This window comes from Aethalodelphis obliquidens, unplaced genomic scaffold (assembly GCF_003676395.1).
Source record: "Aethalodelphis obliquidens isolate GAN/ISIS:26980383/991018 unplaced genomic scaffold, ASM367639v1 scaffold45, whole genome shotgun sequence".
NCBI lineage: Eukaryota > Metazoa > Chordata > Mammalia > Artiodactyla > Delphinidae > Aethalodelphis > Aethalodelphis obliquidens.
The window spans coordinates 504,249-529,456 of record NW_020837989.1 but is presented as its reverse complement, the minus strand read 5'-3'; the positions used below and the strand labels follow the sequence as shown (position 1 = coordinate 529,456).

General features: G+C 40.3%; 1 protein-coding gene across 7 annotated transcripts in view; it reads right to left on the bottom strand.

Annotated features, from left to right (window-relative positions):
* Window positions 1-25,208, bottom strand: part of EBF1 (EBF transcription factor 1) — a 392,677-nt gene that overhangs the window by 80,735 nt on the left and 286,734 nt on the right. For 4 of the 7 annotated variants that reach the window (XM_027081411.1, XM_027081413.1, XM_027081416.1 and 1 more), the window contains exon 9: window positions 15,139-15,269. In XM_027081411.1, coding sequence (XP_026937212.1) covers window positions 15,139-15,269 — 131 coding nt within the window. Of the gene's footprint in view, window positions 1-15,138; window positions 15,273-25,208 lie in introns of all 7 variants that reach the window. The other 3 variants (XM_027081410.1, XM_027081412.1, XM_027081414.1) reach the window with 1 other exon arrangement.

Sequence of the window (25,208 nt, the reverse complement as noted above, 5' to 3'; positions counted from 1 at the left end):
CAACCTGCGTGGGTTTACTGAAAAGGGAGTTGAGCTAGTGCTGGACGTTACAGACTTCTTTGCCCCAAGTGAGACTTTGTCCCTTAACATAAATCAGAAGGATTAAAAGAGAAATAAAAGGAAAATCACTTTCTCATGATGTGATTCAGTTCTACTTAATGTCTGTGTCGAATCCAAAATGGTCTCTTGTACAACCAGGGGGCACGTACCCCACACTTTGGGAAATTCTATTCTAAGTCATTAGAGAACAGATTCACTCTTTTGACTTAACTTCCTTAAATCACAAACCAAACGAGCTAAAAATAAATATTCTTCTGAAACCCTGTAGCATCTGACACTACTTTCTTCCTTTTTGGAAGTCTACACTTTCTTCACTTCTGTGACACTAATTATGAGACCTAAGACTTGCAGAGCATCTGATGGTTTATCAAAGCACTTTCACATTCACTCTTTTAAAACCCATCCTTATGGGATATGTATTCCAGATGAGAAAAGTTGAGGGTCAAGCAAGTTAACTAACATTATTCGAAACAGTAGAAGAAAACCCATCTCTTACGCCTGTTAAGTGTTTTCCAGGGCTCCTCTCATATTCATTGGTTCCTGTTCTCTTCATGTGCCAACTATTTCTTTCTGCCAACTTGTTAACTGTAGAAATTTCACAAGGCTTGTTCTAGATCTCTTTCTTTTTCACTTGCCTGACATTTCTTGAATTCACTCATTGGCTCAATCACCTCGCCTAAACTGACTTCCAAATCCACACCTGTAGCTTCGATCTCTTTGGCCAAGCACCACATTTTTATGAAAAACAGAGTAACAGAATCTCCCTGAACTTGTCTTATTGCCACCTCAATCTCAACAGGACCCAAGATAAATTTATCATCTTCCTACCTATAAGTGAATTTCTTGCTCCTGTGTTCCCTCTCTCAGCTAAGGGAACACTCTCCTTTGAATCACCCAAAATAGAAAACTTAGGATCATCTTATGTTTTTTCTCCCTTCAACTTTTCTTGTAGTCATGTTGATTTTACCCTCCACTGAATTCCACTGGCACCTTGCCTGGCTTCTTTATCCTGTTCAGGTTGTCACCATTTCTTACTCAGATGACTGCAATATTATAACTGCCTTCTAAATGGCCTCTCTCTACTTCTACCTTCTCCGCCAGAACTATCTTCTTCAAATCAATCTCACCACAGCATGCCCTGACTCAAAACCTCACCTGCCCCCTTTGTGTATGGTGTATAGTCCAGACTCCTTGGCATGGTAGTCAGGTGCTCTAAGGCCTGACAGCTGATCACCCTTGCTAGTCACCCTCCCCACTCTGCCCTTCCACACTCTGAAGGCCATGCGGATACATGAAAACACCACGGCCTTGCCTAACATCTTTGCTTTGTTCATGCCATTTCTTGCCTAAATTTTCCCCTATGATATTCCTCTTGTTCTTTAAGACCCTCACCAGATGCTCTCTCTTCCAATAAGTTTTACCTGATCCACAGTTACCTGCACCTTTGTAAGAATTTATATAAGTACGGAATGTATACTATAGAAAGCATCCTATCTTACTTTGTGCCATAAAGATTTTCTTACACATCTTTCTCCCATTAGACGGTCCCTAAGATCAGCTACGGGGTCTAATTCATATCTGTATCCTCTAAAGTATTAAACTGAATGCCTTACATACAGGATATTTCCCAAATATTTCTGAAATAAATACTTGTGTAAATTGGACCAGAATTCTACTAGATGTTTGATTGCATTAAGCAAGCAATCCCTATCCATAAGAACTCACTGTTCTTAACCTGATAATATTTAACCCTCATTCCCTAAGTTGCTCTTAAAATTAATTATCCAACTGGCCCAGCACTCAGGTCCCTGCATGAGACTACTGCTCAGATATCATCTAAGTGGTAAAAAAAGAAGATGTCTAAAGGTCTGGGACTCATTCCAGCGAGAAGGGATAAGGCGAAACAAAGAAAAAAATGGTTAAGCAATACTAAAAAGTGGGCCACAAAAGATCAATGCTCCAACAGCAGTGTTTATTTCTAGACTGATGACATTAGATGTGATACATCTTCTGTCTCTCCTGATTCTTCCTCGTGTGCGTGTGTGGGTGTACTTCTGTGTTTATTTGTGTGTGTGAGAGAGTATGCATGTGCTTGCACAGGAAATAATAATCATATATATAATTCTGGAATAAATAAATTCATACATTTACAGGTATTACTTTTATTATGAGAAAAATATTACTAAAATCAAAAGTAGAATACTATCAGTTTTGTGCAATATGTATTGCATGTGATTATATAAGAATTAGATATATATTTGCATGGAAGAAAGACCAAAAGGAAAATCATCGAAGTGTTAAGAGGAGTTACCACTAGATGGTAAAGTTACGGGTAATTATACTTTCCTCTGCTTACCTCCCTGAATTTTCAGGCTTCTCAGCAATCAGAATGCATTAATATTATAATCAGAAGCAATCATTTTTAAGTGTGGTACCGCAATGAAAGAAACACACATGGTCTCTGCAAGGCTCCAGAAGAGGCTGCCAGCACACCAAGGACCTGCCGGTGACAGCAATTTTGCTCCCTCCGAGCTGCCTGTGTGAGCATTTTCTCTTCTCCAGACTCAGAGCACAAGAGCAGAAGAGGCCCGAGTGGTCGGCCAGGCGAGGCACACTTGCTGTGGCCTCTGGGTACAAAGTGAAGCTGCTGTGACCGTGAGAGACAGGATGCAGACATGCGGGGCGGTGGGTGAGGCCTGTCCTTGACAGAAGCGGGAAACAGGAAAGAGGAACGACTCCCTCTATGGGTGCACAGAGAATCATGAAAGATGCATAGGGTTGGAAACAAAACCCCAAAGAGGCAGTCTGCAAAGCCTGGGAGTCCAGAAGAGGGGCATGGGAGACGATAATTCTCCAAATGGTTTTTATAAAAGTCTCTAGCAGGATCAAAAGTGTGACCCACGTGGTGGGTGAATGAGAGTACCTAGTATTTTAAAATATTAATGGAGACATGTTGGAGAATTCTAGGGGAAAAGGACAAGTCTTGGGAATCACCTTCTTCTCTGAGAGCCAGTAGCTCTTACTATCTGTATCCCTGTAGCTCACACTAAATGGATGGTGGTGATGACCTTGATGGTGACTCCAGCAGCAGTGGCTTTTCATTGTCTTCTTACTCTGTGCCACGTACTGTGAGAAACTCCTCCAGTGATTTCTGTCCTATAGTATTAGGGACAGGCAGGGGTAGTAGCTGGTTCACAGATGTGAAAAATGAATTTCAGGAAAGTTAAGAAAAATGACCAGGGAACCGATAAGAAGCAAGTCTGCCTGACTGATGACCACCTTTATACAACCACAGCTGTCCCTCCCTACTACTGTTTATTGTTTTTCCATAATTCCTGGCACTTGTACTTTTCATCCTACCTCCACTGTTAACAGGGTAGAATGGGTCCTCAGCCTCTCCTGCATTCAAAAATGTTCTGGGAACACAGCAGGTCCTCAAAATAACCTTTCTCATTGGTGAGAGGTTGGCTGAGAATTATGTCCCAGCAAAACAAAAGAGCAATTCTAAGATAAGCCTTTATGCACGTTTTCCAACCAATGGAACTATATGAAATAAATGCAATTTGAAGTTCCATGCTACAAAGCCAAAAAAATAACTGGGATTACCAGAAAGCGCACCAGTGATTTTTCATCACCACCCTTAGGACGTAATATTTTAGCCTTAATCACTTTCAACACTAAAAGTAAAAACAAAACCAAAAAACTCGAAAACAAGCAACGACTTAAAGAGAAGGGGTAAAAGGAAGGAAAAGTTAAAGTTTCTTCTCTGGAAAAATAATTAACAGTTATGACTAGAAAAAGGCTAAAGTGGGCACTGGTACAGTGGTTTTTAGGTATTACCCCTCCAAGAGTCTGGGTTCTAAGGTACACTGGCCCATTCAGCCAGTGTCACCCTCTGTGCCTCACTTTACCATCTTATCCTGCACCAGCTCCTGCTCTGTGGGAGTACAGACAATAATGTTAAATATGCTTTGTGTTTGGGTAGAGCTTCTCTAGGGACCCTAAAGCACTTTCCAGATTAATTTTTTAATTTATGCATTAATAATTCTCACAGCATTCTCCCTCCTCCTCAATTAGGATAATAATATCCATCTCTTTTGAGAGAGGCAGGGGGTGCTGAGTGATGGACATAAAACAGACACTTAAATAAGGAAACTATAACATAAAAGCATAATTAAAGCTTCAAAACCAAATCGACCAAGGAGCTTTAAAGAGACACCACAGTGATGGTGACCACACAAGAAAACTTATTTTCCTTCCACTCTGGGGCATTCATCTTTCTGCAGTTAAACATGGTGTTTACAAAATATTATTTTCTGGAGTTCCTAAAGAAAGTTGAAATATGATCAGTGTATATTCTTGGGCACTGTGCTGGCTGTACCTACATATTTTATCTCTATTCCCCTGAAGTGGATACAACATAAATCAGGGGATGCTAGCTCTTCTCTCTCAGTGTATTCTGGTTTGTTCCCTAATCAGGGTTCTCTGGGTTTCGTAACCCAGGGTTTTTTCATTCCCAAGAATTGCCTGTCTCAAAGGCAGTATATGATTTCTCAGGGAACGTGAGAGAAAGCGCGTGGAAGCATTTACTGTTTCACAAACATTCTGGTTTCCTTTTGTCCTTTCAAGAAAATAACAAAACCAATGTTTAGCAAAATATGTTGGGTCCCATGAATTCCCAAAGGTAAACTTTATGTATGAATGTCAGAGGAGACTTTTGAAACTAAAGTCTCAGGAATTGAGTTAAAAGGGGATTTAAAATCTACGTTTTAACGGTCAGTCGTATCTCCTAATACTGTCTGAAATGTCTCTCACATAGGTATTGACACAGACACAGATACATAGAAGAGAGAGATAGATCTATTTTCCTATTGATTGCCTGCATCCCCCAACTAGAATATAAGCCCCATGAGGATGCGAACTTGGTCTTTCTTGTTTTCACTACTCTGTTTCCAGTTTTAAGAGTGCCTTGGACCTAGCAGACATTCAGTAAATACTTATTGAACATTGAATGAGTAAATACCGTGACATGATTAACCACCACTAATAATTAGGACAAAGATTCAATAACGTCTCTTATGAATCTACCAAAAAGATATCATCAATACCACCCCATTCAAAAAATCTTTTTACTAAAGAAAAAGAATTATTTTGACTTTGCCCCCACAGACTTCCTGGTAGCCTCATTAAACATTCACAAAAATATACTACCCAATTCTTCTGACCGAGAAACTAGCCAGGTCCCTAAATCAATGCAGTTAATTGTACAAAACAAAACAGCAATAAGATCATCTTTCAAAATAACAGATTGGGGAGAAAAAGGCTAAAATAAATATATTATGCTTCAACTACCTTTGGTTTTGTGGGTTGATTGATTTATTTATTTTTCGGTAATTTATTTTTTAAATAAACTTTCTCCAGCTCTCTTCCCAGGATGTAAATCTTGTGCCAACTGGGCACCATTAAAGACTGGATCCCATCCGGACCATGTGGGAGCTGGAAAAGCACTGGTGAGATCCTGAGGTCCACGGTATACCAGACGGGGAGGACTGGACACCAGTAACGCCAGCCCCTGTGGTTTGAAACTGCACAATGGGCTCTTTCTCGAGGCTTATTTTTCTACATTCAGTCAAGAAGGAATATCATTCCCTAGTTGGGCCCGGCTTAGGGTCCTGGGTTGCTGCTTTGTTTGTTTGAAAATTAAAATATAAAAGAAAAAGGAAGGCCAGATACATTTTTGGAAGGGGCTGCATGTCATCAAAGCTGGTGGTTTGCAGGGCAGAATCTTTGCCTGCAAAGATTAGGAATTAGGAACAAAAACGTAAGAACCAAAAGGTGGACTAGCAGGGAATGAATTCACGTCTCACCAGAAAGTCTTTTAGGTTCTTTCAGAGTTCTAAGAAAAGGATATCAAAGCTGTAAGATGCTAAACAGTGACTCATTCTCACATTCTTTAGTGGTATAGTTCCTATTTGCATCCTATCTACGGTGATCCTTGCACACATACTCAGTAATTCCTGATTTAACACATCCCTCCAGGAAGTGAGTTCTGTGGAAAACTGAAGCCAACCCCCTTTAAATACCGTGCCACCACAACTGCTTTCATTGAAGTCTTTCGAGGATGCATTACACACATCACGCTGTTTCAGACAGAAGATATTGAATATAATTGCCATCTCTTTCTTGACTACTCAGGGCCACTGTCATTATGAACAGCCATTAACATGCTGCGCAGTAATATAGTTCTTCGTCTGCTTTTTAGGTTTTCCTTTCCTTCCCTTGACATTAAGCTGTCACTTCTGCTGTCACTGAGCCTGCTTCTAACAGCCCGCCTCTAGTTTGCTCCTTCTAATTTGCTATGACCTGGGAAAACAGATAACATAGTTGGTTTAAAATTACTCTTCTGGTTACCTCAAAGTCTGTTATTTTATATATTTACTCTTTTTTTTTTTGGTTCACTTCTGGTCTCATGCTGAATTTTGGAGAGTTGCGGTGACTAGAACACTCTTCCCTGGATAGATGAGCTTTCCCTACCTTCTTTTTAGATGGTTAAAAAAAAAGATGGCTCTGGAGTCAGAAGAATTTTGGTTCAAGCCCAAGTTTTGCAAATTACCAGCTGTGGGACCTTTGGAAAGTCACTCAACCTCTCTGGCCTTCAATTTCATTGTCTGGGAAGGCGGAAGGGCTAGTTATCTGACCAGTGTTATTAAAGGACTTATTGACTTAACACCTATAATGAGTTTAGGAGAAGGCCTCACTGGTATCAATCATTTAAAAAGTGTTAGTTTTATTACTACTTAATCCTCACCATAACCAACAGATTTACACTAAGGTATTTATGTGCATCCTTACTGCACAATAAATATATCTAAATATAAACTACCTAATTATACATGCATTAACAAAAACTAAACTGCAATCTGTCTGGTACTGACACTATGAAGCAGCACTGAATATAACAGTTGCTAAAAAGTAGCATTTGTTTGATTGAATGAATGAATGAAAGGAGAAGCAGTGTCCTTCAACATTATTTTGTATAAATTAATGCCTCTGAAGTGTAAGGCTCTGTGCTAGACTCTGTAGACTAAGCTGAATTTTGCATGGATCCTGCCTTCAAGGGAGAGGGCAGCCCCTTATGTCACAATAATTAAAGATAGAAAGTGATAAGAACATAAGATGGTACAGATAAGGCCATTAGGAATTGAGAAAGAGAAAATATTCAATATCTAGAGCTGTGAGGGAAGATTTCAAAAAAATGATTTTTTTCTGGATCGGAAAGGGTGGAAGGATTTGGGCACAGAAAGGAGGGAAAAGCATTGTGGAAGGAGGAATGGCATAAACAAGACAAGAGTGCAGAGGTGAAAAAAATCACTGCAGGCATAAAGAGCCACATCTTTATCCAATCACTCATTGTGACTGGAGCGGAAGTTAAGATGAATGGTGGGTAAGGATGTTGAAAAGAAAGGTCAGAGGCTCACGAGGCTGTACTTGAATCCCAAACTACGGAGTTACGCCTTTAGGAAAGAGGAAGCCAGTAAGGTTGCATAAGGAGAAAGGCTTTAGGTCAGATCATCAGGGAGCCATTCCAGCAATCAGCATTGAGCACATGGATGAAATGAGCACAACACTATATAAATATTGACTTTCTTCATTAAAGTCACATGACTGCAGCCAGCTGCGAATTCTGTCTTTGATTCACGTTAAAATTAGAAACACATCACACTTCTGTGGTTTATCCGTTTTCAAGTTATAGGCACACATGTGTACCTCCCGAATGCACTGTAAATAAATAGCTGAAAATGTCAACCTAAAGGTGCTTTTAACTAACCCGTAATTATCAACATAGAGGATAGGCTTAAAGTGCCTTAGTCAAAAGTAACAATATAGACTAGAGGATTTTAAAGCATAAGGTGAGCATGGTTGTAACTATGTAACTATATTAAAAAGGCCATTAGACTATTTTTAATCTGTTTTTTAAATACGCTGGCTCACTTAGAAATCATTCCCTGTGCAATAACTTGGACTTGAAAGGTATTCTTCAAAGCCATATTCAAAGTTTGATGCAAGTGATTCAGGCTACTCCTTTAATTCTTTACAAATGAAGTTTAAAATTTTGCATTAAGCATCTTCCTCTTAATAGATGATCAGTAAGTAGAGGTTGAATAAAGACTTGGCAACTTATGTATTTAGGAAAAAGTAGGCAATTAGGAATTATTTAAAACCTGTGCATTTAATAAACTTTCAATTAAACTTCTACCTGTAAGCTTCAATATATGTAAAGTAGATGACACAGCTATTTACATTGTACCCTATTTATATTAAAAGTTTTTGAAAGAGAAGATATTTGACACAATGTCTTTCTCCACCTTAATTTTTTTTATTTTAGTGGAATTGTATCTCATATAAATGTGTTATACATAATAGTCGTTAGAGTTGTGATGCTATTATGTATAAAACTTGGGAGGGTTTGGTAAATATAAGGAAGTATGTTAAAAAACTAGGGAAATGTCACGAGAAATCCTGGTACAAGAGAAAGCTGAATGGGGAGTGAGGTTGGTGTCTGGACAACTGGGCTAAAATCCCAGCACTAACTAGCTAAGGCATTCTCAGGACAAGTCACTGCACCGGCGGGCGCTGGAACCTCTTTTTCCGCACTTTCAAAATAAAACAGCTGCAGTTGATGACTGGAAATGCTCCTCAAAGCCCTCAAAATTTTGTGACTCTACATGTGGTTCAGTAAAAATCAAGGCCGGATATAAGGCCTGGGAAACTCACAGTGGGAGCATGTATGAGCTGTAGTCATTCATTTTTTGATGTCACAGAGGAGCAAATACTATTTTTCTTTTTTTAAATTTACAGTCCTTCCTCTGAGCTATGTGCACACATGAGAATAGAAAGTAGATATGGAAAGGAAGAAGGAAAGAAATCAATAACTGCATTTAAAACCTTATTTTCCGACTTCCGGATTCAAGCAGCAAAACTGCTTCTCAGCCCCACAAACTGCTATTTACCTGACCATGGTCACCCATAGGTTTCCCAAAGAGTGGCTTCTTTTGCCTTCTGCCTTTCTCTGGGAATGCCGTTGAAGAAAACATTCATCTGGATGAAAAAGACAGTGTATGGCCCCTGGATGAGGCTAACTGGTTCATACAGTAATGTAACGCTGGCTTCTCCCATTTGAGCTAAGTGGTCCTGGCAATCTTTAAATATAGCTGTCCTACAAAATCACATGGCATCTAACGTCAAGTGTGCACGGACTAAAACCAGATGCAAAATATGAGAGAAATTCTGTTCAGAGCCTTGCAGGATTAAACAATAACGGCTCCAGACATTGCTGGCCTAATCTGAATAATACTCTGCAAATATTTCATATTTTCCTACATCTACACCAGCCCAATCACTTCATAATTGGGTTTCATGACTTTACTTCATTAACATGAAATCTAAATATACTTCAGCCATTATCAGTATATCTTCCTGTAAAGTGAGCCCTGAAAAAACAGGTTCTGTGGTCACAAAGTTTGGAACATGCTGCATACCATGTCTTAGATAGTCAAAGTGCATATAAGTACCTCGAAAACTCTAGGACAGGACCAGTGGAATCTGTTTGACTGAACACTTCCCAAATTTACTGGGAAAAACCTCCCACCCCCATCTCCCATGGGGTGCCTATTAAAATCCCAAAGAACTGGTATATTCCACAGAACTATCTGGAAGATGAATCAGAGCAACACTGTGGTATAAGTCTCAGGTGTAGATCAGATACCAGAATCTGAAGTGTAGAGAGTGAAAATATGGACTGAAGAGATATCAATAGGGAGATCCAGTTTGGGGGCTAATTAAATCATTTTGATGAAGTTCAAAATAAACATGATATTGTATACCGCAAGTGTGTTCTAAAAGTAAAGAACAAACAAGAGTGGAAGAAGTTACTTCCCACCCATCCTCACTCCCGCCCTTCTTACTGCTGGGGGGGTTTCAAGGGAATGAATTCTAGATAAAAGGAATGACTAGAATTGTAGCTGGTTTCCAAGAGGATTTGGTCTAAGACCCTCATTTTCAGATGTTGAGATGGAGGTCCAGTGACCAACAATGACTAAAATATAGGTGCTCTGACTGGACAATGGAAGGACTATAATTACTATCTGGCTCCTAGCCCACTGCTACCCCGTGAAATCTAAATCCTTTCTTGGATGGTTGTCTTCCATTCCCGCCACCCTCTGCTCCCTGCCAATCCCACCACTGGACATTTTTTACAGGCAGCTTAAACACCATAAGCTGTATAAATTCTCTCAGCTATTTCAGTGACTAATTAAAAGGATGGTGAGAGCCTAAAACGTCCAGCACAGAGATCCACCTGGACATAATAGAAACCTGATTGGTTATTGGAACAGTCTACCTCTGACTACACCACTCTCTCTGCCTTCTAGAACCTTAGCTGGAATTTTAAACCACAAATTTAACTCTAGATTGCATAAATATATTATGTAACTCTCTAATTTGCTACATGAGAGCAAGCTGTCTTTCTAAATAATATACCAGATCCCACAAAGACTCACTTTAATCACGGATAGTACCTACCCCAGTGTTCCACACCAGCTGGTAAGCCAACCAGTACTCATTGTTTAGAAATTAGAGGAATTCAGAAGGAGGTATTAAAATAACAATTGGCAGGACAAACCAGTAGCAGGAGCCCCTCGCCCCTCCAAATCACAGGTTGGTAGAAAAGCAAAAGCAATGAAGTACATGCGTATTCAAGAAAAAAACTCAACCCACGTTAAACATTAGCACACATCAACCCTGTTGGTTTCTCTGGGTTTATATATAAAACACTACAAAGATTTTTTTTTTTTTAAAGTCTTCTGGCGTAAGACATGACAAGGAGTACGAGAGTATCAGGAAGATAATTTGCTTTGTAAAAAGAGAGGAGAAAGGGCGAGAAGCAATAAGGAAGAGAAACAAAGATAGCAAACCAAATTCACAGGAAAGCCCTGTGGTTCACCCCAAACTTGGGAGCTCACAGAAGGCAGCCCTGAGTTAGGAACGGGACAGTGCCACCTGTCTTCTTCCCGACTGGGGGCCAACAGTGAGCTAAAATGAACTACTCACTTGCAAAAGATTGGGTTGCTAGGGGAAGGGCACAGATGAGGGTAAATGAAGCCAGCCCTATTTTCTCTGGCTCTTTTTAAAACTTCTTTAGCTAAAAAGAGACTCCAAATAATAGCATCAGCTGCTAATCTAAAATGTTATCGACTTGTCCTGGCCCACCAGCCCGCTTCCTGCGTGCTTTCAGCTACAGAGTGAAGAAATGGAGAAGAGATAAAAGTCTACTTAAAATGAAAAGTACTAGATCTCAGAGGTGGCATAACCTCAAGAGAAAATGTGGCCAGGGACAAAGAATTTGGATAGACTGGGGTCCTACTCTAGAGAAGAGGCCCAGACAGGTTAACTGTCTTAAATATACAAGTAACTTAGTCATTCATATAGAAAAAGAAGAGGTTGTCTTCTGCCTCTAACACAAAGCATATACCCTTCATAAGGGTAAATTCTTCCTGTAAGCCAACGGCTCCACCCACAAACTTACACAACTAGAAAATGAAGGGACCGCTCTTCTGATTCTCTACGTGACAAGTCTAGCTTACTTTGGGAGGTGATAGTAACTGTTAAGACACCATCAAGTATAAGGCATCAATGGCAATTCCATCCTGGTCTGATACGGTAAAACCCTAGGGTAAAAATTTTGGCATAGGCTAAATCGTGGACGGTTAAAAAGGTGAGCCCTGGATTTGGACTGTCTGGGTTCACATCGCATCTCCACCAGTTGATAACTGAACAGCTTATTTAACTTCCCCAAGCTCAGTTTCCCGGTTAGTGAAATGAGAACAGCACGCTATACATGCTACACATGCGAGCTGTCACCAGGTTCACTTGAGAGCCTGGCAGGAACTAAGTGCTCAATGAATGTTAGCTAATATTAGTCATACTCTACTTTCATAGATATCTTCTCTTAATAGTCACAGTTACCAAGTTCTGATTCTATCCAGTGGAAGCCTGGAGAAATGGCCCCCAATTTCTTTGGGCCCTACCAAAATAAAAGACACAATTTAATTTTGACTAAAAACAACAGTCATAGTTACTACTACTGTTGCTATTACTACCCCTACTACTGTACCACGTGGATTACTGTGCATGTCTTTTTTTCCTCTCTTCTTCCTGTCCTTCCTTACTCTCAAGATTCTACCTATTTGCTCTCTCATTAACGTGGGCTTGTATTTCCTTTGTAAAAACATACATTGTGGTTCAATCCCACCTCTAGCCCTATCTGTCAGTGTGATGGTGGGTCTCTGACCCTCTCTGACACTTGGTTTACTTATATGTATGTAACATGGGGCTATAATGAGAATCAAATAAAATAATACCCGTAAAGTGCCTACGCATGAAAACCCTTAGTAAATGTGAGCTACTTCTCAATTTCTCGTCAGTATACAATGGATTTGGGGGTTTGGAGCAGTACCAGATTCTCTCCCTGCACTAAAAAAGAGAGAACATCATATCTGTCAAATAGCCTGGATGAAAATCTAAATTTATAAATAGTTTAGAATATTTACAAAAAGTTCACCTCTGCAAGACTGATTTTTCCAAATGTCAGGACCATCATGATGATAACAGGCCAAATTAAAGTCCTCCATCCAGACACCCAACTGCTAATGCTGCAGGGGATTTATTTATTTTAAAAGAATATTAGCTAAAACATTTTGGGAAACTACATAGTGGGCTTTCACCAGGAAAGAGTCATAGCTGATTTATGATATATCCACAAAGGAGAGCAGTTTGTGAGGAGGAGGTGGGCAAAGAAGGAGCACGCGCCCTCCAACACCCACCTCCCAGCTGGACCCCCCAGATCCATCACGAGGGGCTTCTGGTACACTCAAGGCAGGGGTAGTGGAGGGACACATGAGGGGCGAGGACAAAGGTATCACCTCAGTGGATTTTCCTTTTCATGACTTGCATTGATTTTTATATGGAAACAGATCCTTTAAAGCAATTTAGATAAATCTAAGGTAGAATTTAACCTCCCTTACGTGTTCACCAAAAAGGGCAAGAAAGTGAGGGAACTGAGAGGAAACTGGGGGACCTTGACAAGGTGGAGGGAAAAATTAACAATTTCCTGATATGCTGAAGTCCTTTATTCCACATCCAACGTGGTGCACCTGGCCTAAGACAGGCATGAGGTTGTAAAGGGAGCATCACACTAACCCCACTTATTCTCAGGGGTCAAGAATATGGCTGATTCTGAGCCCCATTTCTCAGGCCTCACTGTGACTGCTATGACCGGGATAAAAAGTTCATATTCTATTTATTCTTCCCCTCTTCTCAAGGTCCAGGACAAGCAAAAGAATGAGGGGTAGGAAGGGATGAAGACACAGCCCAGGGGACCTGGGAATGGCTATCCTTGTGAGCACTGTTGTCTCCAGCAGCAAGGAAGAAACATATGCCATGTACGTGATGCTTCTAATGTTACAACCCAATGTTTCCAACAAAGAATGGGGTGCAGTCAGCCAGGGGAGTTCAGTCCACCTCCAGACCTGGGCTGTTCTAACGTGGACAGCAATGAGTTTGGTGGACTGAGAAGTCCATCTCTGATTCAGCTTTAAGGGAGCTGGGATTCTCTGGCCAAGAGCATGCCGCTTGTTGGATGCATGGGAAAGACAAAGGCAACGGCAGAACGGGCTGGCAAGGGGCTTGCCGGAGTGGCTTACTGGCAGTGAGGTGTGCACATAGAAGGCTTAAAAGGAAGGGCAGCCTCTGCTTTGGAAAGATAAATGTACTCAACTGTCACAGTCTTAACTTTCTGCTTATCTCTGTGGCCCCTCCAAAGAGAAAACACAATCAAAACATCTGGATGGGCTAAACAGTGGTGTCATGGGAGGACAACCAGAAATGGAAATAGAAACTCTGAGTTCTAGCTCCAGTTCTGCTACTGACTCCTTTGTGTGGCCACATACCTATCACTCACACTCCATGGGCTCTGGGTGGCTGCTTTGGGGTGATGTAATTACATATGTCTAAGTCTCAGTATCCTTATCAAGAAAAGATACACGTTAAGAGTATTTACCTTGTGGTGTAGAGGGAAGATTAAGATGATCTATGTCAAGAACTCAGCACAGTGCCCAGAATCCAGTAAGTCTCAATAAAGTTTAGCCATTCTATGAGCACTGGTAAAGTGTGTGAGGTAAGTGAGCTCAATGCTCTCTTGCAGTTCTAACCTTGTTTTTACTCTAAACTTCGGGGAGATGAAAGAAAAGGGGCTCTGGGCATGCTGGCTAAGAAATCGAGGCTCAGAATTTAGAAAGCAAAGGCAAGTTTGCCATGGCTTCTAACGAATGGTGATACTTATGTTCTGTAATTTGAGCTAATGTTGATTATTGCCAGACAAGTCAACTTGCAGTTAAAATAATGATCACAGTGCTTGAAAAGTACTGCAAAACTAGAGCATAGTCATTTTCATATGGTTGAAGTCCCACACTGAGACGCCTGAGAGGTATAAACTCCTAGGGCTCTGGGTTCTTCTAGGTTCCCCTGGAAAACTGCTCACTCTCTGATGAAGAGTCATTGAATAAGTCAAGAACCACCTACACCTGGATTATTACTGTCACGTGAATGGTGATCCTTGAAGATGGTCCTACAATAGACTCCATCTACAAATGTTCACAGATTACTACCTTGTCTTGTTACAGTTTGAACAGGGCTTTGCCTATATATTTTGTGACTTTGCATCTCCTTTCCAATTCCCAATACATAATAGGACCTCCACACTGTGGCTAGCCCATGAGGACAAATGACAAAACAGAAGGTCTCCTGGTGCTGATGGGCCAGTGGATGGAAGTCATTCCAGTAGAAAGTGATGCCTCCTGGTAAACCCAACCCATCTTTCCTAGTTTCCAGAGTTCCATAGACTGGAGCTGGCCCACCCAGACTGCCATCTCTAAATTCTATACACTCTCTTAGAAATGCAAGTGTAGACAGTCTCCTCAACTAGACCAAGCTATTAGATATTAATGTTCAGACAACACCTACCTCACTCCAGACCAGCATGGTACCGAATATGACCTGTAACCCATCAAAGAAATTGTCCCCTATGATGATCACAGTCGCACCTCCCGTCGTCCATCCTTCACTCGGGCTGATGGCTTTGATACAGGGAGTAGCTGCTTTTCAACACACATGAAAAAGAGAAGGAGTCGGCTGTTAGAACCAAACTTTAATGATGGGAGACTTGAGGAAAAGAAAAAAAAAAAATCTTTTATCTTTTCACGAACAGAAAGTCCCTCAAGATCTCAGCATTTCCTAGTCACATTAGGACCTGAAACCTCAGGGTGCAATTTCAGTTTTTAAAAGCATGCTTTTCATTGTTTCTATTAAGATACATATATGTTACCCAAATCTTTTTCAAACCTGAAATCTTATGAAATAAAATGTAGAAGCAAAATTTAATTTATGAAATGCTAAGGATTTTTTTTAAATGGGTGATGTCTTAAAATACACTGGAAACCTCATAGAATTGCTTCATAATTAAATACATCCCCTGAAAAGAAAGCTCATAGATTTTTTAGATAAACATTGCTGTTTGATGGGAAGGGAAGAAAGAAAGGAGGCTGGAGCAGAACATCATTCTTGTTCCATGCCTTCTGTCTGTACCACTAACAGAGCAATATTCCTGAATAAAAGTCACTAAGTTTTTTTCAATAAATGTCATGGATCCCATTTTATAGATGCAAAGTATGCAGGTCACTCAGGGTGAATTATGTAACCAAATAGCTGAGTCAGGGCTGAACCACAGAAAGTCCCATGACCTTTGCTTTGTTGTCATTCCCAGGCATAAAACCCAAGAACTGGCTTTTTCAAAACTTCCTATCTCCTTTCTTTCCATTATAAATGGCCCTTGGAGATGGGAAATAATTTGCAAATACTGTGATTCCAAACACACTAGAGGTGGTTTGCCTGATGAGCATGGCGTGCTTTCAACAGAATTACTAGGCAAAAATGAAATCTCTCAGAGAGTACTTTCGTACCACTAAGGACTGTTAACTCCACAATGCCATGCTGCTGTTTTCATGATCACTTTTATGAAAAGGAACAAAGCAAAATTCTAAAGCAAAGGAGATATTGTCTAAGGAGAGAAAATGAGACCCTCCTCTTTAATAAAATGTTTATTAAGTACCCTAGACTGACTTTCCAAGTATTGAAGCCAATGAGAGCACCAGTTAATTTTAACAGGAAGAAACTGGCAAAAAAATTATTGGACTTTGTCAAATTTGGCAAAATGTCATGCTTTAACTTTTGCAAGCAGAAAAGAAAATATGAAGCCCAGCCCGCTGGAACCATTGCTCATGTGCCACCACACAAACAAGCAGAATGGGTTTGATTTTGAGTCAAATTTATCTTATAAAATTGCACAGAGAAATTTGGAAATATCCAAACTAAACATTTCATGTTGGCTGAACTCACAGCAATGCATTTACAACTAAAACTGGCCAGTTCAGATGCCTTTTCTCTCCCCCACTTTCTCCTAAAAACAAAATAATTAATCAAGGAAATGTAAATGATTCACGGCTTGAAAATTCTTGTTCAATTTTTGACACATATAAAGGTTGTGATCAATGTTCCACAGGCATAGGACTTTTTTGTAAAATCTTCCTTTAAAAGTAACCACGTTTAAATGCATAATTGAGTACTCCTAAACTAATGATAGAATAGGATGCATGATTCCAAGCAATTTATAAGAGAAATAAACTACATTTAACAACTATATAAAATTCTTAAAATATAAGCAGTTTGGAAACATTCTAGTTAATGTCTCAAAATCTTAATTCTTAATTTCTAACTCAGTGTAAGTACTTAGTTGCTAGAGTGGAGTAGAACAGGTATTACTATATCCCCGGATACTTCTGAGAAGACTAGAATATTGGTTTAACTGAACTGGTCTTGAAAGATTCCTGCCTGATGGCAAAGTGTGGAATCCAACGGTATCATTAAACGCTGACCCTGTGATTGCCCTCATAAACACAAAATAATCTTGGTGTTTATTATCTGTATTAGCTTTGGGATTTCTTTTAATTTTTTAAATTTTATTTTTTAATCACACAAGCATGTTCCTTTAGTTAAGTATGGACTCCTCCAGGCTTTCTCATCGTTGCACAAAAGCAGACACAAGGGCGTGTTGGTTTATCTTTGACAGACTCTCCTATTGTAAAGAAGCTATAATAACATGGTCAAGAACTGCCAATTTTATACTTGACCCCAGCTCTCTTTCTTCCATTTGTTATTTGTAGGATATAGAAGGCATGTAAGTACATATATGTATAGATGTGTGTGTATGTGTTCAAACATTTCCTAAGGAAAGTGATGATGTTTTCAACCATCCAGAAGAAAAGGTACACGTCAACTGGTCAGAGGTAAGTGAGCATCAAGTTTCAAGAGAAAAACTGGTGAGGAAACAATATACAATACCATCTTCTTAGTTTTGGGGGAGGAACAAAAAGCGCTGGAGGAAGTACTAAAGGAAAAGAGTGGCACCCCTGGATCCATCCTACCTCTATGCTCAACACAATCCACTACCCCTGCTTAGGGAACTAAGTGCCATTCTCAGAACAAGTCGGTCGGGCAGCCCTTTCTAAGTTGAGACCTCAAAGGGTTCCAAAGGTGCTCCTATACATCTGTGTCATGGCAGTCTTGAGAGGAAGCTCTGTGGCACTCCCCCACTGGGAAGATTGGAAAATATGTAAAGGAATCATGGGCTGACCCACTGAGACAGAGGGGTGAGGAAGGGATGTTACTGGCATTTAGTACCTGGAAGTCAAAGATGCTAAGTTTTCATGCATGAGACAGTCCTGCAAATGAAGAACGCTATAATGTCAATAATGCAGGGTAGAAAACACTGTGACTAGCTAAATGAACCAGGCTCAAGAGCAGTTGTTAAGAACTCACAAATCCATACAGGCCAAGGCAAGAAACACAAATGAATACAGCAGCTCAGGGTCTCAGAATAAGCATGAGATGGATGGTTGCTGGTACCGAATTGGGGAATCTCCAGCCATCGGTATCCCCGCACAGAGGCAGTCCCAGTGTGACCTGGTCTTCTGATCTTTCTAAAGAAGCCAGGAGCCCAGATTTTTATGTGAAATTTCCCAATCTTTAAATGCTGGCAGCTAATTCAATATATCTTTTTAATGTGTAGGCTAAACAAAATGTTTATGGACTTATATTTAACTCATCGGCTGCCATCTTACATTTTGACCCTAGTCACAAACAAACTTGCCAGACTAAAAGCAGCCCAGGAAGTACTTGCAAACGTGCCTAAAATAACAAGTACCCAAATGTTCACTGTAGTATCGACAGTAAACAGTATAAGCGTCTAGGTGCCCCCAATAAGGGAGTGATCATAGGATGTGTGGAGTATCACTAGAATGGATGAAAAAAATTTTCTATAAACTGACATGGAAAGATGTCAAAATATGTCAGTAAGTAAAACAAAAATCAGTTTGTAGCCTGATGAATAGTGTGATTCTGTTAACTTAAAAACTGATATCTATTAGCCTATATGCATGAGCATGTGTAGGTATGTGTGAACAGGTATGACAGACAAAAGTCTGGAAGGATGTACACGAACTGTCCCCAGTGGGTCCATATGAAAAAGGAAGGTGACTAGAGAAAGGAGACTATTAAATTCTACTCTATAGATAGCCGTATGGTTTGAATTTTTCCAGTGAGCACATACTAAGGTAATACGTTTTAATTAAAAAAATAACAGCAGAGCGTTTAATTCTGTGCGACATAAAGGTTATACGTTTTAGAGCAAATTGATACTGCTTTTTTTTTTTAAGCTCAGATGTGCTAAGTAACAGACCCTGAGCCTCCCCTTCCGTCTTCTCTTGGGGTGTGTTTTCTCTGAGAAAGCTCGGAGAACATCTGCAACGACTTGTTTTTCTTTCACTCAGGATATCCAGAGAGATGCAGAGGGAAGATAGTTTATAATAGTCACGGTGGATGTGTTCAGTGAAATCTGAAGGTGAAAAGACTCATGAAAGAGTTCAATCCAGCCCAGGAGTGTAATAATCAATACAATTCTATCTCCAAGGAAATATTATGGAATGGGGGAGAGGAGTGGATTTGAATACAAAACCACTTTTACCGGCCAAATCTTGATTTAATTAATGAAAGAGTCTTTCTTCCTCGCCAATGAATTTTCACACTCTGGGTCTCCACAAGGACAGTAAGCCAATTCCTGGTTCTAAATCTCATTAAAAATAAAAGTTTGGGTGTTTTTTTCTCTTTTGTTTTTTTTAAAACCTCTCCTCCCACTCACAACAGCCACCCAAGTAAAGGAGATTTTTCCTTCCTTCAAACTATGACAATAACATGATTATACCACCACAGTTTAGCATAATGGCTCTGAAATGCTCGTGGCACATTGCAGAGTTAAAGTGGAAATTATTAGGTAGCTCTTCTTTGTTATAATAATGATCACTCCACAAATAAAAGCTCTTCTCCCAAAGGTACTGCAAGGCGCAAAATGCTAATTCTGAAGATTATGTGTGCGCTTTTATTAAATATTACTATGCCCTGCCTGTTTGAGGGCTTCTCTGCTCTGATTGTTTTATGAGTACCATGTTAATGTCATTCCCATCTTGCTAGCAGCAGGCACACATTTTAGCGTTTGTATGAGAGTTGATCAAAGGCCACGTGCTGGGGGAATTGCTGAGAAAACACGGACAAGCGATAAAAATCTAACAGATTAATTGGTTTAAATTTCATTTCAGGGTGTTGAACTTTGGCTCGGAACTCTAATACTACACCGTGAGTCAGGGCCTAATTACCAGATTTCCAATTTGCTTCTGAACAATGGTTGCGGTGAGAAGGAAAAGAGAGGGTAGAACGAGGGGGAAAAAAAAAAAAAAAAAACACGAAAGAAAGAAATCGTTCAGGCTCCAGTACATATTTAACAACTAATGTTCTGTGTGCAGACAATTGCACCAGGGGCCATTTGCTATCACCTGCTCTACTTCCAGAGGGTTTATATTTCCTTCCAATAGCCACAGAAGGCAGAAGAAATCACGGATGGCCTCAGCAGTTTGAAATTTTCTGATTTATAGAATCAGTATTACAAGATTCGAATGCCTGCTCACCCACACTGGAAGTATCAGGCTTTTTATTAGCGAGGTGAATTTATAAACTGGAATCGCCCCTCAGCCTCCAATAGCAATGATCTATTTCATTGATAGAAAGCCAGGGCCGGGAGAACCATGTTTACCTCGGGGTTTATGGGGGGCCTTGGGAATAAGGGTTAATTGAGCTCAGAGGTGCCTGCCCATTGAGGTGAATTAGTGGTGTGCGCAGCTATCAACAGGGTCCTGGGGCTGCTCTTACTTTTGCCTCTGAAATCTCTTTGTACTGTGATCAATACCTCACTTGTTTGGGGTAGCTGTATAGATGACCCGGGTGCAGCATTTACCATCTCTTATCCCCAAAATGAGGCTTTTGTGACAGTCGATGTCCCATTACAGAAGCCTCACTAGAGATGTGTTGTTTGGCTCTTTTCTCCATCCCTGTATTTAAATACCATGGGGAAACAATGCTCAATCAGCTGGTAAAAGGTACAAATTTAGAAATGCTTTAATCCCACTCCAAATCTCAAAATAAAGTTCCACTGAAGTGGAGGTAATGTTATTTTCCATTTTCTTTGTGTATGGTATATGGAAAAAAAAAAATGGAAACCCTCCTTTTCCAGCATTCGGTTAACCAGAACTCTCTACTACTGATGAACATTTCTACAGAGCAGATACTGATGCTTACAATGGAGGTGAAGATGCCAGCACCAGCCCTTAATGGCTTCTGAGTAAAGACAGAAAGATGCGACTATGTTAAGTTGATTTTAACATTCAGGGTATTATAGCATCTGAAAATGGGCCAGAGCTCCAGCTTTTCAAGTTCCACATCTACCACCCAGTGCGACCTTGAAGCAGTCACTTACCCTCTCTCTGAGTCACCCGCTCTAAGCAGTGGTGGTACCCACCTCACAGACTCCTGGCAAAATGCAGAAAGTGCCTGCTTGGGTATTGCTGTTTTACTATGTTCCATGCACATAGGACGCTAGTTGCTATAATAACAATTACTGTCATCATCAGTTCCCCACTAACCAGAGTTTATTTACTAGAATACACCATAGTCTCACCATCGCAGATTATGAGGCGGATTGTAAAACTTCCCTAGGAAATTTCCAACCCAGTGACTTGCTAACATAGCTAAGCTTACTGAGGAGGTGAATTTGGCATCAGTAATTACAAAGTAGAATTTTTTTTAAGGCTCTTATTAGCCTGGAATGAATATTAATGGCAATCTTTTCAGAAATGAGGAATTAACTTTAATGTTATTGCCCCAAATTCTTGAGACTTGGCAGAAAATGTTGCGAAACCCATGAGCTCAGCTCATTTCTATGGGACACCTGTGACCTCATAAACTCTCAGGCCTTTCTCCCTCGTATCTACTTGATTTTGGTAAGGTTGTGCTTGGGAGCAAGCCTGTTTCAGAGATGGATGGGGACACAAAGTATCCTCACTTGGACTCAGTGCACAGTTATCTGCCCTTCCTGTTTAATTGGAACTATTATTTTTGCTAAAACTATTATCTTTTCTAAAGTGAAATGATGATTTTCCTGACTGCTCACAGCTCATCAGGAGCAACACCTGCATTCTTTGATCCTGACATCCAGTAGCTGCTGGCCAGGGAGGAGGGCAAACAGAGGGTTTGACCCTCCTGGGAAACCTGGCTCTGTATATTTTCACCATGTACAGGAAGTGAATCTATTCTGGGTTCACCCACCCTCCAACTGGAAGCCTTAGAAACCAGTAGCAGTTATAATGCCTGACCTGAACCCTAGCACCAGAGGGTGCAAACTTCACTTTCAGAATGCTAACCTCACCACAGACTCCTAGCCAACTAATAAACAGATAAACAAACTTGACAGTTTCCTCACTCAAGATGGAGCAGTCTTTGTAACACTTATGCTCTTACTTTAACTTTACTAACCAGATTTATTTCTGCCTTCCTTTATTTTCTTTAGTAATTGCTTTATGCAGTTAAGCATTTTATTGTTTATTAGGGTTTTTATTTGGGTTGGTTTTGTTATTGGCCTGCATTTATTGCCCCATCCACCAGCATATCTAGATATTACTTGGCAAAGAATCACATATTATATATGCAAAAGAGCCTCCCTCCTTCTCTCTCCCAACCCCCTGTGTGTATGTGGGTGTTTGTGTGTGATGGTGTGTTTGTCACTCTGAAGAGAACTGTAACCCATGATATAGATATTTCTCAACACCAGATGCAATTAAATCTATTAAATATTAAATGAGGAGTTCAAGAATTTCAAGTGTTTTTCATCCTTTATTCCAAAGTGACTTCATTTGGCAAGAAAGCCCTTTGCTTTGACATTAATGGCTCTCTCAGAAAACAAGTGAAGGAAAAATTCATAGTTGCTAGATGGAAACATGGATCTAATATCCATCTACATCAAGGCAGAGTTAACCCAGTGGGGCTGTCTAGGTGTATCTGAACTTAGCAGAATACCTAAGTTCCAAACTATGCCATTTGCTAAATACAGAGCAAGTCCAAATCATATCTACTTGCCATTTATTTTGCAGATTTCTTATTCTGTTCTGAATTAGCAAAATTCCTCAACAATGAGTGGACATAGATCTGAACAAAGGAAGGACAGAAATCCTGGTACAGAAATCCTGGGGCAACAATCGTAATCCGAATATTCCAGGACAAGCACTTTGGGATTTCTGAGTTTGTCTATTTGTGATCCAGAACTTTGTGCAGGTTCACTACACAGGGTGATTTAAAAATTTAACAGTGAAAAATCTTGACATTTTGATGTACCTGTAACTTCTAAATTGCACTTGAAAGACTTGTTTAAGGCTTTTTGATTTAATGACACGCAACACAGCATTGTTTCATAATATGCAAAAATTGTTTGTTAAAAACACTTCAGGAGGGCTTCCCTGTTGGCGCAGTGGTTAAGAATCTACCTGCCTATGCAGGGGACACAGTTCGAGCCCTGGTCCGGGAAGATCCCACATGCCGTGGAGCAACTAAGCCCGTGTGCCACAACTACTGAGCCTGCGCTCTAGAGCGCGCGAGCCACAACTACTGAGCCCGTGTGCCACAACTACTGAAGGCTGCACGCCTAGAGTCCATGCTCCGCAACAAAGAGAAGCCACTGCAACGAGAAGCCCGCGCACCGCAACGAAGAGTAGCCCCTGCTCGCCGCAACTAGAGAAAGCCTGCGCACAGCAACGAACACCCAATGCAGCCAAAAATAAACAAACAAATAAACAAACAAATAAATAAACAAAAACATTTCGGGAGCTCAGAATTTTATAACTCAAAGAGGTGAGAATGTACTTCTTTCCACCTCAAGTTTGATCTGTCAAATCCAAAATTAAAATGTACAAAATATCAATCCTAGAGCAGCTCACAGCAAATAATGCCATCAGTTTTTCTTTTTTCTTGTCCTATGACTGTCAGCCACCCCTTTGCAAAGCAACAGAGAAAAATTACCATGGAGGGTGGAAGAATCCTCAAAATGAATTATTCATGGGTCCAAATGTGATGTTTGTTGCAACAATAGTAAATTCACTTGCCTCTGATTATACAGTAGGTAAATAACTCTTTTCTTCCTGATGAGAACTTTCACGCACAAAATTATTTTTAGCCCAATTCTCCTGATTATCCTGTTATAAGAAAAGTTCTAGATATGAAAGTCAGGGAAGAAATGGAAATGAAAGTCACTTTCCAAAAAAGGACACCCAATATTGTGAAGAAAGGAAACAATTTTCAGGTTAAAAAAAAAAAAAAACATGTCACTGCTTCTTCATGGAATCCTCAAGTGTTTATCTGCAAGCAATCTTCCTGGGCCTGGAAAATCATAAAGTCAAATATGAGCAAGTCTAGTGGAAAATCTGTGACGCTAATCTTGGCTGGAGCCGTATTTTTAACAGGCCTTGAATGTGTGTGCCGGATTATCCAGATGGTCATACAGGAATCGGCCTGATAGGATTAAACCTTTATGCTGAACTCTGCTCCATCTGTTCTCCAAGGTTTGCCTTTCCTTATCTGAATATGAATTTTTAGCCTCCTTGTGTCTGGGAGTCAGACTAAATTCAGCATTCAAAACAGAGATGTGTGCAGATAGTTTAACATTTCGCTACTTAGTCTCAGTTGACATCAACTTGGTCTTTTTCTAGTAAATATTTTTGCGAAGAATTTTCCTAAGAAGGAATTTAAACGTACGGAGAATCTACTTTTTTTGTTAGAGGGCTTTGTCTTCCTCCTCCTATTGAATTCTAGGACTCATTCCGTTCACTGTCCTAATAGGGGTTTACATTGATGTTTGCACATAAAGATAGAAAAGCAAGACCTGTATCCTCTCTGCAGATCCGACTTTAAGAAGAGATGACATATAATTCCGACTGGATGAATGATCCAAGCAGAATATATTCATGTATGCTTTGTTCTTTTTCTCCATTTCAAGAGGATTAGTATGAGTCACCGTTTGATAAAATTAGCTACAACAGCTGTTTCTATCATGTTCATTAGGTTTTCTATGTTTTTAAGGAGGCTTTCTCAGGGGAGGGGGTTTGTAATTCAGAGCTCCATCTTCAATGAAACAGGCTGATGTTTGTTTTGCCCTCCTGTGCATCTATCCCTGGAAGCAGTGAAGTTACTCATTTCTCAGTTGGAAAAGCTGGCTTGGGGCAAGTTGTCAATGGGCCAGAGCCTGGTAGATGGTTCTGGGGTTTCCAACCCTGTGACAAAGGAAAGGGGAGGGTTCTGACTGCTGGGCTCAGTGAAGCAAACCAAGGTGCAAAGGAATAAAGAAGCTGCATGAAAGAGGGATCATTCAGAATCCTACATTGTGGCTGGTTTAGGGCAATGTGGTCATTAGGTGTGTTGGATTTATGCTTGTGATGGAAACGCAAGAGCCAGCAGCCTGTGCAGCCCCAGCCCTAAGAAGAGAGGATCCCCCTAGCAGTCTAGCAGGGCTCCATCGGCTTTCCATAGCCCCCTTGGTAACCCTAATTCCT